This window comes from Cololabis saira, chromosome 10 (assembly GCF_033807715.1).
Source record: "Cololabis saira isolate AMF1-May2022 chromosome 10, fColSai1.1, whole genome shotgun sequence".
Classification (NCBI taxonomy): Eukaryota; Metazoa; Chordata; class Actinopteri; order Beloniformes; family Belonidae; genus Cololabis; species Cololabis saira.
The window spans coordinates 29955803-29970783 of NC_084596.1; the positions used below are offsets into that span (position 1 = coordinate 29955803).

The following is a 14981-nucleotide window of genomic DNA, read 5'->3' on the forward strand; positions in this document are numbered from 1 at the left end:
CATTTGTCCTGTGTGTGTGTGTTTGTGTTCATTCATCTTCCATCGCGGCGCTGTCGCTCCTCAACCTGCTGAGGCCACGGAGAAAAAAATGCTCAAGAATTTCAAATTAAAAGTCACCGGAGCAAGTAGAGCCATTCCACACGTCCTCCTTTTTACATGTTTTTTCATGGCACTTCTCATCTAATACGGCTCATTGCAGTCTGTGTTGAGGAAAGTAATGTAAACTCCTCACTTCCTGCCTGCAGGACCCCCAACAGCTGCTGAAAGAGGATTAAGATAAAGAGTTGAGCTTAGTGTCAGGCACCACAACACTGGGGAAAACCAAAAGATCTCAGTGTTCAGAGGAGTCAAGCCCTCACTAATCCACTTCTTATTTCCTGCTAATCTTGTCTCAATATATCTTCATCCTTTTACTCTCTCTGTTGGCCAGCTTTGTTGACACATTATCACCTGGTTGCTCTTTAGTTTGGCCTCTTCCTGTCTCAGTTCAGGCTTAACGCCGAGGGGCCACGGAGTCACGCTTAAAAGCTCTGAAAACAAATGTCCTTAATCAACTTCCTCACTCGAGCCCATTGAAGATTTGATTTTCAGCATTTCTCTGTTATCTGTGCAGATAATATCAAATATCTCCACATAAATTGCAGTTTACAAACATTTAAATCAGAGCATGACTACTGGAGTTGTTTGGTGGTTGTAAATCAAATCAGATTAATCTCCGGTTTATTTTTAGCCGTGTTTGTGTGTCCCTCACAAATTCAATTCTGTTAAGTCTCCTTAGCTGTTAAATGCTTTATCGTGGTCACAAGCTTATTGCTGACAGTGTATTTGGAAACATCTTGTGACTTTAAGAGTTTGTATCCTGAGACCAAACCAAGAACAGTTTAAAAGTTTAAACCAAATCAAGGTGAGAAAGGATTTGCAGGGAATTCAAATGTCTTGCCTACAGTATGTTAATCTTCTGTTTGCTTATTTCATACTGAGAAATATCACAGGAAATAAAAATGATATTCAGAAAAAAATACTCTCTTAATTTATTACCATTCCACATTTCTTGACAGATCCACTTGTGTTTGTTGTGGTTAGACACAGGTGTGTGTGTGTGTGTGTGGGGGGGGGTGTGTGTGTGTGTGTGTGGGGGGGTGACTGCTGTGTGTTTTGATATTTCATATGGGCCTGGTAAACGGTGTGGAGGGCTCTCTGCCGCCCACCTCTTCTCAGACAAATTGCCTGCAAGATTGCAGAGGTGGGTCTGAGGCTGATGGATGGATACGCAAACACCTGACGAGACCATATTTGCACACATTAAATCCATATTTCCATAACACCTCGAAGCTCCCTTAGCTCAGGCCACTTTGAGAGCGTGTTTAATAGAGAGTTAATGTGACTTAAATGTTGCATCATGGGAGGGGGGTTATCTTACATGTTTGTGGTTGACTGTTTTAATCAAAGCACGCTCCTGTTGCTTCCATGTTTTCTTTCATTCATTCGTCCCCTTTAACCTCTTTACCAGTAATCGTTTCCTCTCAGCTTGCTCAGTATCACCACCTCTCTTCCCCAGTGTCCCCACAGACGAGGGCGTGCATTTATCAATTTCAGCTCCATCAGCTGACCAGTACTCCCATGTTGCACTCTGCCCTCTTTGACTCCTCTGAAATCATATCTCCGTACCCATCTCCACAGCATCTCACTAATCTGCAGATTTCGCTGCTGCTGCTGCTGCCCACTTTGCTGTTTTTCACACAACCATCTCCCTCCCCACCTTCCTTCTGTTTTATATTAACACTCTGTTCCCATCACATTTTCCTGTTCTCCCTCGCTCATCCTCGCCCCTTCCCCGTTGGCTTTTGCCTGCATTTCTCTGTTAATTTGCCTGAGAATGCATTAGCTGTAATGAAGGCTGAGGGCCGAGGGAATCCTCCAGGGTTCCATTAATCATCCCCCCTCAGACAGGCAACCTTGATTACAAGTGGCAAGAAATTCATTAGAGCCGGGCCTCTGACAACTCTTATCTCCGCCACTAGATCTGACTCATTAGGCAGCCAAATTAAAGCTATGATGGCCCTGATGAAACTCATCGCTTGTTTATCTTGTGCGATTTGATGCATCTGCCCATACATCACTGTAGCCACAACCGGCCGGACCCTCCCAACAAGTCAGGTCTCCAGTCGGCTCTGAGCTGCCTGCACACTCACACAGCCAGCCAGTAATTAGGTCCCTTGCTTTCCTCTCTCTTTTGCTGCAGGTGGGAATGAGAAAATAGTTACATGTCTTTGCTGCAAAGAACTTCTGATGTGTCAATTTCAACTAATGTAGCAGATTTGAAGGTTGCGTTTTAAACAACTCAACTCAAACGAGATTGATGCATTTATCATGGAAATATTATGAATATAAAATAAGGTTCCCTGTGATCTAAACAGAGAAACTTAGAAATTAAGCAAGTTTCTACTTGCAGGAACTTTATAATGACAAGCAGCATGAAGTTGGTGGCTCAGCTATGCCGGTACTCCTCATCATCACCTCCACAGTGCAGCTCATGGGGACTAAAATAGCACCGCCACTCTGGCACAATGTCGTGGAATTGACCGCCTATATTAGTCAGCTCTTGTACCATAATAAAACTTGCCACTGCTCCTTCACGCAATCATCATTCGTTCAATCCCCATCCAAGTGTCACAGTCTTGATCTATGAGGTGGATGTTGAAATAAACTTTACTACTCAAGGGTGCCCGGGTCACAGACGGCCTGTTTATGTGCCGAGGTCAAACCGAGACACAATGTATTTGAAGATGTGCATCCGTTAGAGGCTTGAGGAGGATCACTCGTGTGGGAATGTAAGCGCTACACCGCCATACTTATTTTAGACATAGCTGGTTACTTTAATAAAATATTAACACTAATCAAATGTTTGAAGAATCTGGCCCCCATCATCACATTTCAGCGGAAGCTGCTGTAAAAGGTTAACCATTGCCTGAGGCCTGAGTCTTTTTTGGAAATGGGAAGAGCAATCACACTCTTTCCTTTGAGGTGAAGTGAGCAAATATGAGACTTTTCTGGAAACAGATCAGAGGAGCTGCGTAAAGGCAGATCCATGCATAAAAAACCAGCCAGAAAAACACCAAGCCTTCTTTTCTCCTTCCTGGTATAGGATGTGGTCAGATATTATTTTAGTTACAGGTTATTATCAAATTATTCTTGAACTGCACTTTTTCTTTTTTCCTTTCTTCAGTGGTCTGACTAATCCAGCTGTCACATTTTTCTGCTCATATTAGGTCTGTTGATATAAATTTTTAATGTGTTTCAGGAAATCTAATATTTGACCTACAACTGTAAATTCTTTATACAATCATACAAATGTTCTTTGAATTCTGGCATTTTTTTTGGAAATTTCAATATGTAAAAAGGTTTTATTATCTTTCAACAAGTAATACGATTAACATGCAAATTAAAATTAAAATCCCCAAAAATGTCCTGCATCAAAAACAAGGCATAATAATAATACAATATGCCATAGGAATGTTCTTCTTTTATAAGTATATGTAAATATGGTGTTGCCTGTTTATTACAGGGTACTAGATGTGCTAATGTGGACCCATTGGTCTACTTGAGACATCATGGCCTCCAACCAAGAAATCACTGATATTAACGCGAAAGTTATCTATCGTTTAGTCTGAAGAAAAAAGAAAGATATCAGATCAAAAAATATGCTCCCGGATTAAATGAAAATATTCAGGCATCAGTTAGGCCACCACATATTTGCCTGTGAGACCCAGAATGCTTAGAAACGTCCGAAATATTGTCATAATGGAAATTAGATACGAAAGGCACTGCATGATTGCGTTTTTATTTTTTGTTTAGAAAGTTCAAACTCTTTTTTGTAAATAACTTTCGAGCATTTTTTGTTATATCGTTGACACATCTAATGCATTATCTAATCAATAATGATTCAACCTGGATTCCAGCTTTCGTATAAAGCGATTTATTAGGTCAGGTAAACTTTACAATTGTCCCTTATTTGCTCCTTATTTCCTTCACATCTTTTTCTTTTTTCACAAACGGCTCCCGCCTGCCAAACAAAATGTCAAACGTTTTCAGTTACATGCAAACAAATTGTACGAAACACAAAACGAAAATCCAGAAATCCTTCAACAAATTAGGACATGCACATAAGCAACAGAAGATTTTTTTTTCTCCCCCACATATAAATACTTAGAAAATATTTACAGTCACATATCATAGTGCCCATTTGTACCCACTTTTACTCGTTCATATTTACATATTTACAGAACAATAAATAAAAATGACAGTATTGGCAAATAATTGATCTGTTCTTGAGCAAATCTTCAGTTTCACCTTTGAGACAGAATAGCTGAATACTCCGTTTTGTGCTTCATGCGTTCAACAGGGAACAGGGAGTCAGTTTAAGTGTTTATATTAATAATATATATAGCTATATATTTATTTTTATTTTCACATGAGTTCATGGTCTGGTCCCCTGCTCTATTTGTTGGTGCTGACTCCTGACAGCGAACCTGTTGACGTGTACGGGGATGGGCACCACGATTTTGGGGTTTCTCACCGGTTCTCCCGACCGGTTGTTGACGTTGCCAGCTTTGATCCGTTTCCACTTGGCCCTGCGGTTCTGAAACCAGATCTTCACCTGCACCTCGCTCAGCTTGAGCGCATGGGCGATCTGCGAGCGTTCAGTCAGAGAAAGGTACTTTTTACAGTGAAACTCCTTTTCAAGTTCCAGCAGCTGCTCGCTGGTAAAAGCTGTCCGTCTCCTGCGGCTCTTGCCCGCAGAGGCGCCGGCCGGCAGCGCGTCCTGCGAGCCGCTCTTTAGTTTGCCCTTCTGGGACAGGCAGTTGTTCCCGTCCGAGAAGCTCTCGTTCTCGCTGTCCGCGGAGCTGTCCTCCCGGTCACTGCAGGCCGTGTCCGCGGATTTTAGATCCAGCTTCTCGTCGTCTGAACTGTACAGTTTGGTCTCACCTATAATTTGATTATTTTTTTTTAAAGAAGAAGAAAAAAAAAGAAAACACATGTTCACGCCAAAATCAGGTCATTTCACTTGCGTCACATCAACCAGTTTGAAAGTAACCTAAAAAAAAAATCTCAGCCTACAATGGGTCATTACAGTTGTGCACACAATGTTTTGTTGTTGTTGTTTTTTTGTTTCTTTTATTACTGCATCAAGTGTGTTTCAGTGTTTTAATGGCATGTGTACAAATACTGAAAATACTGATTCCAAAGTAGTTGGATTTGTGCATGCATCTTGCTATTATAGACCAAGTCACACATCTTAAGGATTAAATTGTATTTTTTTTAATTCTAAAACAAAACATTTTGCGTCATGCTTAGTATACTTTGTAGTAACTTTGTTTAGCACTTTGTGTAGTAATAAAACTTTAACAACTATGGAATAAGCCAAAATGTGAAACTTTTTGAGCATCTATATACACACACACACACACATATATACACACACATATTATACACACACATATATATATATATATATATATATATATATATATATATATATATATATATATATATATATATATATATATATATATATATATATATATATATATATATATATTTGTAAACTGCACTCTTTGTACTGCACCAATCAACACAACAAATTCCTTGTGTGTGTCTAACAAACTTGGCAATAAACTTATTTCTGATTCTGATTTCTGAAATGTGATTAAAAAAAAAGTTATATAGGCCTATGATGTTAAACATATGTTCAAATACACTTAAAAAAAAAAGATAAGTAATGTAAGTGTACCTGATATGGTTTGGAAAGTTTCGGAGAAGTTGAGCAGCTCGGAGCTCTTGTCCCGGCCGTGCAGCTCGTCGGAGAGCGGGCTCTCCTGCCTCCTCGCCCCGGGCTCGGCCGCGCTCAGGCGCGGGCCGGGCAGCTCCTGGGGCGGGTAGAAACTGTCCGGGGGGTCCGAGAAACTTGGCATGGTGGTGGTGAGCGCCACCATGGACGGCACCCCCTGGCCCAAACTGGCGCAGAAAGTGTTGGTGAGCCGTCCGGCGAACGAGGCCAGCGGTGCGAGCGGAGGTATCCCGGAGGACAGCGGGCCGTGGGACAGCGCCTGCGGGATGACCAGCGGTCTGTACGGCATGAACATGGGGTAGCCGGTGTACAGCAGGTGGCCCGGCCGGGGCTGAGGCGTCCCGATCAGGGAGTCGATGGAAAACGCGGTCCCCTGACCGCCTGGTCTCTGCATCTTTCGCAGGCAAAACGCTCTTGCTTTGGTGGAAACTTGACAGTGGCTGTCCTCTCCTCTCCTCTCCTCGGCGACGCGCAAAACTTTCACTTTAAACACGGAGTTAATTGAAAGTAGTTCCGTCTGCGAGTTGTCATCCCTGGAAGTTGGGGGCCGATTTTGTCCGGAATCTCCGCAGCAGTTTTACGCGTCGGTTCAGCAGCCTGGCGCTTTGTTGTGTGCCCAAGCGACACCTTTCCTTCTTATTTGCCACACACTGAGACATAAACACACGCTCCCTCTATCTATCTAGCTCTCCTCTTTGGGCGACTCCTCCCTCTCCGCTCCTCTCCGGCGCGCCGTGTGCGCGCAGAGAGGAGACGGCGAGAGCGCATTGGTTATCATCCGCAATACAAGGGGAATGAAAAGGGGGAGTTTCCCTGGGGGCTCATCCATCTTCCTCAAATTACGCTTCATTTCCTTATTCAGCCTCTGACTTTTTGGCCGTCTTGAGAGGCGGTGGTTTCCCAGTGGAGACCAAACAGACGAGTCGCACCCCCCCGGGCCTCCTCCCCCTTCTGCCAGGTTCACCATTGACTAGGAAACGGTGTGAGAGACTGCTCCAGCCCGTCCCCTTCTATAATCGTTGACCACACCAACCCAATCAGCTATTATTAATTTTGATTGATGATAAGTAATTACTCTGGATTCAATGGACAGCGTAAAACAACGGCGGCTTTTGTTGGAATATTGGGGCCAATGGGCACCAGAGTCAAGAGGGAGGAGAGGCAGATGTTTCTCCGCTCGCCGACCTATTCTGCACGGCTAAAAACAATGCGTTTGGCTTCAGAAAAAGAAGTGCTGCAACAATTAGAAAATTAGACCCCGTTAAGAGGTTTTTTTTTTTTTTTTTTTTTGCGAGGTCAATAGCAATGTGGACACGGACATGCAGTGACCAAAGTCAAATCTATGGATTACTTTGAACTCAAGGAAATATTATTCCACATTTCAAAATATCCCATTGATCATTTATTTTTGAAAAACGGCGTCTTTATAAAAAAGAAAGCGCAATTTGAGAGAGAGGGAGAGTGAAAGAGAAAAGGAGTCCTTTCTTTAAGCACTAATCGCCTATCATCTCACCTTTTAAATAGCAATGGGAACTGATGATGATTAGCCCTATTGAGTCCTGGGAGTCCGGGCTCTCCAACGGGTCGCCTGATTGCATGAGGACATAAACATATCACCACCGACTCTGATTAGCAGCGGAGGGCCAGACTAGGCTAATTCTTATAATTGCAAGTGACTTCAGAAGCACCCTCTCCTCTCCCTGGTCTATTGAACACTTTTTCCCCCGCACGTTCTCCCTTTTCCAGTTATTCTGCCGTTTTTCCCTTTATAATTTCAATTTTAGTCCCTTTGTCACCAAATAAACTTCTTATGACCTGTATATTTTTTTCACATAGAAATAAATCTTGCAAGGGGGAAAAATGACCCGCTATTAAAATGAGTTGTTTTTGAAAAAGTGAAAATGAAAGATTATCATTAACTTTAAAAATATAAAAATGTTACGTCATTATAGAATAAGAATAGAAGAATATAGAAGTAATAAATGCATCGGAATACTTAAATACAACCAGATTTAGGTTTCTTACATAATTTGCCAACTTTAATGCTGTTTTCCCTTCCCTTTGTAGCCCATTTTCACAGTAAAATTTTGAGAAAGTAAACAATTTAAAAAAAAGAAGAAGATAGAAACATCACAAAAATGGGAAATAATCACGGAAGAAGAACGAGATTACTGTCTTGGTGATGTATTTTATTTTTATACGAATCCAGCCCAATTTTGATGTAAATTCTCTACAATCATCTGTATCAGTGCAACTATTTATGCAACTATAGGCCTACGTTTCAATACTCAGTGTAGAACACATCATTTTTGCGCAGATTAACATACAACTATGACGGTTACAATAGAATACATTTTTAAAGCAAGTGTGTAACAACAAGTGCAGACGTAAAAATAAATAAAAAAGACAACAAAATTGCATATCCACTGTGTGGCCTTTCTTTTCCTGTCTATAGCTCCCTCTTGTGGTGAAAAATCATTTGCATATCAGCGTGATACAACACTGACAGCCATTCAAAGTGGCAGGTCCTGATAATAATATGCTTTTAATTAATTATTGAAAAAAACCTAAACTTGAATTTGATTTATTTGTTCATTTTACTGACGTTTAGCAGTCCTGTCCAGTTCAGTCTCTAATGGATATATCCTCTGTAGTCCAGGAGCAGGTAGTTCTTGATGAAGGTGGGGACATCGAGTTTTGGGACCACTTCGGTCAGCCGGCCCTCCAGGAAGTTCCTGAGACGGCAGCGTGCAAAATGTTGCAAGGAGCGCGGAGTCCTTTCCAGACAAAACACTGACTCATAGAATTCTTTGTGCTCCTGGTTGGATTAAAATACAGAGAAACACAAATTCATTTGATGACAAATGTATATTATTCATTTTCCATTTCCTCAATTAGCCTACTGTACATCTTAAAACATTGTTCTGTGAGCCTTTTGGATGTCAAATTTCATAGATATCCTTCCCCACACCCGTGACCTTTATTATCTGTTACAAAGTTGTCATCTAAAAAGCTTTATCTAAGAGAAGGAAGAATACTATATTTTTAGAAATAAATGATGATAGAAAAAAAGCAATTAAAAAAGCAACAACATTGTTTAAAACTTATTAAATTAAATATTTCAAGAGCTTGCCTTTAACATCTCTGCAGGCACAGACTCAACCCAGGTGTCCGTGACTTTGAGGCAACTGTAGGCATTCAGGAGAACCTCGATGGTGCGAGGAGATTGTGAGCAGTGCTTCAAAACCTGAAAGATGCATCACAATTCAGAGTGAAGCGATCAGATTGCAGAAATCATTTATGTTCATGAGCAAGCTTGTTCCTCCATAAACTGAGAAATAAAGTAATTAAACACTTGTGAAATGAACAGATTGGCCTTCCCTCCAGGGGTTTAACTGGAAATTATGCAATTAGTGCTAATTAATCTCCTATTAACACTTGCCTAATTAGGAACCAGGCATTTTGTCTAGTGCACGTGGGTTCACTGATAGTTGTAGTCAGTTTCCTGCAGGGTGTGCAACACTTCATGGTGTGTCAGGAAATGGTAATGATTTGCATGTGAACTTGTGAAGTCTGGAAAGAACACTTTAATGTTTTCAAGACTCAATGTGTTACATGTGCAGCACAGGGTAATTATGCAAAATTAACCACCTTGATGAGCAATTGGTTGTTACTGTAAATGCAAGATATTACTACAAACCAATCTGTGCAGCATTATTTAAATTGAATACTTTATTTTTACTTTATTTTTCATCTTACTTCTGGTTAACTTTAAGGTTCCTACCTTGGGAAGAGCGCCTGGCCACACTCGAATTGAGCCGTGGTTTAGCAGAGCACGGACAATCCTCTCGGGTTGGTGGGAAATCTTGTAGCAGACTACCTTCAGGATGTTGTGCATGGGAGCTTCACCACCGTAGTCCATGTCGTTAACATACGCACCATTAGCCAGCAGCAGATCCACTATATCTGGATTTACGTTCTTGCAGGCCATGTGCAAAGGTGCATGTCTGTCCTGGTCGACAGTATGGATGTTTGCCCCTGCCCCCAGCAACATCTGGCACACCTTGAAGTAACGCCCAAGGTCCTGCTTCTCCTGAGGTTGCGCACAAGCTGCATTCAGGGGCGTGAAGCCCTCACAGTTTTGTTTGTTCACAGCAGCTCCATAACGCAGATAGAGCTCGGTGTGGTCTGGGAGGCCGTTCCGGGCTGCAACATGTAAGGGAGTGTCAACTTCATCCACACTGCAGCCGTTGATTGGAGCCCCATACTGGAGAAGATATTTGGCACATCTGTCAACAGAATTACAGAATAAATAAGATAAGTGGATCTCATCTATTTAAAAAAAAATAAAAAAATCAGACTTACTTTAATAGTTATATTGCTGTACATGAGTTCAAGTACCTCTTCACCAGAACTATCCCTTATGTTCAAATTAAAGATCATTTATCACTTGGATTTTGTCAGTGAAGTTCCAAATTATTGCAATTTATCTATGATTATGGAGCTTGTTTGCTCAACTGTTTACTGGACACAGAGGGGAAAAATATCATAAAGATATTGTCTCCTTGTTATATCATGAGTAGTTTATGATGAATATATCTTTTTTAAACAATCATGTTTTTTGTTTGTTTTGCCTGTTGGAACCATTGTGTTGTGGCCCTTATCAGTCCAGTTGGTTGATCACTACATTATGAGGAACTGGATCACGCCACGTGGAAACATTGTTGGTACCCTTATATTCCACAGAAAAAAAAACAATAATAGTCACAGAAATATCTTGAAACTGACAAAATAAATAATTTAATGAACATTGACTAATGAAATTCAGACAATGCTTTCAAACTTATTCAGAAATTATTGCAATCACGTGATTTCTGTAACTCTCAGTGAGCCTTCACCTGTTGACCAGGCCCTCTCCTCATGAGGAAATTGCTCTAGTTGTCTCATGTTTGAAGGGTTTCTTCTTCAGACTGCATGTTTTTGCTCTTTTAACAGATGTTCAATAAGATTTAAATCAGAGGCTAATGAAAGGCCACCACTGAATAGTCCAGTGTTTTCTTTTTAGCCATTCTTGGATGTTCTTAATTGTGTTGTGGGCTATTATTGTGTTGGAGGATCCATGACCTGTCGCTGAGACCAAGTTTTCTGACACTAGACATCATATTTCCCTCCAGAATGTCTGGATAATTGTGAGATTTCCTTGTACCAGCACATATTCAAGACATCGTGTACCTGGTGCAGCAAAGCGGCTCCACAACATTACACACCCACCTCTATGTTTCACAGTAGTTACAGTCAGTACTCGAGTTGAGGGGGGATGAGGGGGGATGAGGGGGATGGCATCCCCCCTGAAATAAAAACGGTCAAAATCATCCCCCCTGTAAAACTGCCATCCCCCCTTTTCATCCCTTATGTCATTTCATCAATGAATGTGGTATTACTGCTATTTCAACATTTAGAGTCATCACCAGAAAAATAACAGCAGAAAAATAACTTATTTGACAATTTTCATCTGTTTCAAGTACATTTTCCCTTGAAATAAGTAGGAAAATCTGCCAGTGGGACAAGATTTATCTTCTTATTACAAGCAAAAAAATCTTGTTCCACTGGCAGATTTTTCTACTTATTTTAAGTGAAAATCTACTTGAAACAAGTTAAAATTGCTGTTTTTTCCAGTGATGAGTCTTGTTTTAAGTCTAATTAGATTTTTTTTTACTAAAATGAGACATTTAAAGAGTTGTTTTAAAGACAAATATTCTTGTTAAGATTTTGAGTTTTTGCAGTGATCTATTTTACTTATGCTGTGAATGACAGAGTCATATTGATAAGTTCAGAAAACTGTTTTTTATTTTTGTGTTTTGATGTATTTGATGTAAGCCCAGTGGATATTTAAAGCTTACAGAAGGCTGCATTTAACTGCTGCTATGTCATTCCTGCAGTATTTATGCAGGTGTTTTGGTCACTGCTATTATTTGTAATATATTATATTATTTGTAATCAGCACAAATGATCTGTCCCCATATGATAAAATCCACCATCCCCCCTGATTTTTTTTTTTACAACTCGAGTACTGGTTACAGTTGACTTTTCTTTGAATGCTTCTGTAGCAGGGTGCAGGATTGGGGCATGGTCTGCTGGGGAGAGGGAGTGCGGGGGAGTGGCGCACAGGTGACGCGGCTGATGGTGCACAGGTGTGTCTAATCACTCTCTGTGTATTTCAGTAGTGTGCGGGCCCTGGAGACGGGAGAGGAATGACGCAGAGCGGGGCTCTGCAGGAAGGAAGGAGAGCTGCTGAAGGTTCTGAGTCTAGCACGTGTGTCTAGGTGAAATTCCTTGCACGAAACCCCGTGTCTGCTGTCCTGTCTGGTGACCCCGTAGCACGAGCATTGCTACAGCTTCATTTTTGTGTCTCTGACATGGAGCTGATTTTATTTGTAAAATAAATTCCAGTTTTGTGTCATCTGTCCAAAGGACATTCTCCCAGGACCTTTGAGGCTTGTTAATATGTCATTTTTCAAAGTCCGGTCTGGATATTTTTTCACGATTTTCTTTAGACAATGAGTCCACTCTGGCTCAAACAGTGACTGGTGGTGGTGCTGAAACTGATACCTCGGCCTTGGAGTTCACCTTGAATCTTTTTTGAAGTTGTTTTGGGCTCTTTGATTTCCATTTACATTACCCATCTATTCAATTTGTCATTAATTTTCCTTTTGGAACCCTCAAGGGAGGTTGGCTACAGTCATGTGCTGCCCAAACTACATGCATGTCTACAATTTTCTTCCTGACCTCCTCAGACAACTCACCTTTGTTTTTCTTGACCATGTTCAGAGTGGTGAACACCTTGATACGAAACAGCAGAGTGACTATTTTGCATCCTTTGAATAGACAGACTGACTGATTACAAGATTTAAATTATATTCAATATTTTTAAGGATTATTAATCAATTTGTCCAGGCTAATTTTGTGGGGTTTTTTTTTTCCAATTATTCTATTAAACTACAATTCAAAAGCAAAGTCGGATTTTCGTTAATCAATGTTAAATTATGATTTATTACTTTTGTCAGTTTCAGTTTCAGGTTATTTCAGTGACCATGGTGAGTTTTTCGTCTTCAAGGTACCAAACATTTTGTCTTCATGTGTGTAGTTTGATTCTGTTATACTTACTCCAGGGATTCAGGGCTTGTGCAAACATGCAAAGGCATGAGACCTTCTTCTGACACAGCACTGGCATTTGCACCGTGGAGCAGCAGCAGCTTGGTACACTCTGGCTGGCAGTTCTCACAGGACTCGTGGAGGGCAGTGGTGCCACCGGGTGCTAGGTCTACATTTGCTCCACGTTGCAGCAGGAGACTCAGACAATCTTCAAAACCTCGCCCAGCTGTGATGTGAAGTGGCGTCGTCAGCTCTTGCTCGTAAGTCAGCGACCATAGTCCTGCAGCAGTCAGCACAATGGGCATGAGGTCACCTCGGACTTTCAAAACAGTTAGAAAGCAGCAAACATATTACAAAAGTTTAGGTTCAGATAATGAGAAAATATAAGATAATGTTTATCAGACTATATGCCCCATCAGAATGCCATACTTTTCCGACATGAATTAGACAGACGGAGTGACCTTTCAAACCTACTCAGGCCTCTGTAGTTAAATCTGAAGTTCTTCCATTCCTCTAAATTGCTGGTGTCATAAATTGCATTGACAAGGTAGTCGTACTCATCGTCGTCCACGATACTTAAGACGGTCAGCAAGTCGCCTACAAGCAGAGAATTCCAGAACTGCAACACGCAGCCCGTAGCCTTGGCTGTGGTGATCACATCTTCACGGTACCTCTTTGGTTTGTGCCACTTTACTTTAGGTCCCACGTAAGCCATATTTCACTTTACTATTTAATCTTTTTAAATGTTGTAGTTGTGTTGTTTCTTGCGAAGAGAGCACTTATGGGGGTTGTTTTGCAGAGACATGGCTATTTCAGGGGGATGTCATGTGATATTTTGTTTGGCCCAGTGAACACTGCCAGCGCAGTTGCATGGCAAAGTTAATTGGGCCATGCAACTGCACGTGCAGACTATTTATAATGATTGTGCATTAAAAGTAAAAGTAAAGTAAAAAGTTTTTTTTATTTTTTTAAGTTTTTTCCCCCAAGCTAATTCTCTGAATTCAATGAATAAACTATTTTTGCATTCAATGAAATGAAATGCAACCAGAAATATCAAAGTTTACCATAAGCTATGATAAACACCCATGTTTTGTTATTTTGTCAACCAAAAGATTTTCTTTAAAGCATTGACTTTTATGTTCTAGGAATAAAAGGCTTTAAAGTTATAAAACTGAGTAAAAAAAAATCTGACTTTCCATAGCAGTTTATTTAATCTACAATAAAAAGCTCATATTTAAATCTAATGGATGAATAACCTGCACAACAAATGACCACTGGGGCAGAGTGTAGGGTGGACATAAAATGGTCTCTATTTATATTACCTCGTGTTCTGTTTCTATAAATAGTGCATTACTGTGTCTGAATACCACTTATGAGTGAAATTTATCATTTTTTTATATTAATAACCACAAAGCGTTCACGTATGCTTTGCCAAATCAAATCAAATTTGTAAGAACTCCTAATAAAAACAGATTTAGTTTCTTACCTTCCCCTCGGGTAACCCAGCGCATTTCCCCTCCTTGCGGCTCAATAACAAGGTTTGTTGTGGATCCTCTAGGAAAAAGGCGCTGCATAGCTTCAAGGTCTCCTGTATACAAAGCATTTTGGATGACCACATCTTGACAGATAGCTGGTTTCCGGGCAATGCTGGACCTCAGTGGTGCTCTGTTCATGGCTTCCTTCTTCAGCAAATAGCTACTGACATGATAGGAGGCACGCTGTGTCTTGTATTTGTACCTCTCCAGCATGTCCTTGTCAAGTTCAAGAGAACGCAAAGCTGTGGCTGTGAAGACAAAGCTGCTTTGGGACATTTTAACTTACTTGCCCCTCCAAGAGGAAAGCGGTTTTGGAAAGGTTTTTGAATAAGTCGGATAGGCCCTCTAAAGTAACTTGACTCACTATTTCTGTTTTTGTTGTCCCACTCTCTCTGGCTGCTGTCTACTTTGCTGCCACAGGCTATTCACAGGGTTGGTTCACAGAG

General features: G+C 40.9%; 2 protein-coding genes across 2 annotated transcripts; both read right to left on the bottom strand.

Moving 5' to 3' along the window:
- Positions 1–4019: 4019 nt before the first annotated feature.
- gbx1 (gastrulation brain homeobox 1) lies at positions 4020–6456 on the bottom strand. Its single transcript, XM_061731142.1, has 2 exons — positions 5792–6456; positions 4020–4986 (listed from the first exon to the last, which is right to left on the bottom strand). Exons 1-2 carry the CDS (start codon positions 6240–6242, stop codon positions 4478–4480), a joined length of 960 nt encoding a protein of 319 aa, XP_061587126.1. The 5' UTR covers positions 6243–6456; the 3' UTR covers positions 4020–4477.
- Positions 6457–7878: 1422 nt separating this feature from the next.
- Positions 7879–14981, bottom strand: asb10 (ankyrin repeat and SOCS box containing 10). Its single transcript, XM_061731143.1, has 5 exons — positions 14487–14981; positions 13013–13280; positions 9633–10137; positions 8982–9095; positions 7879–8666 (listed from the first exon to the last, which is right to left on the bottom strand). Exons 1-5 carry the CDS (start codon positions 14809–14811, stop codon positions 8481–8483), a joined length of 1398 nt encoding a protein of 465 aa, XP_061587127.1. The 5' UTR covers positions 14812–14981; the 3' UTR covers positions 7879–8480.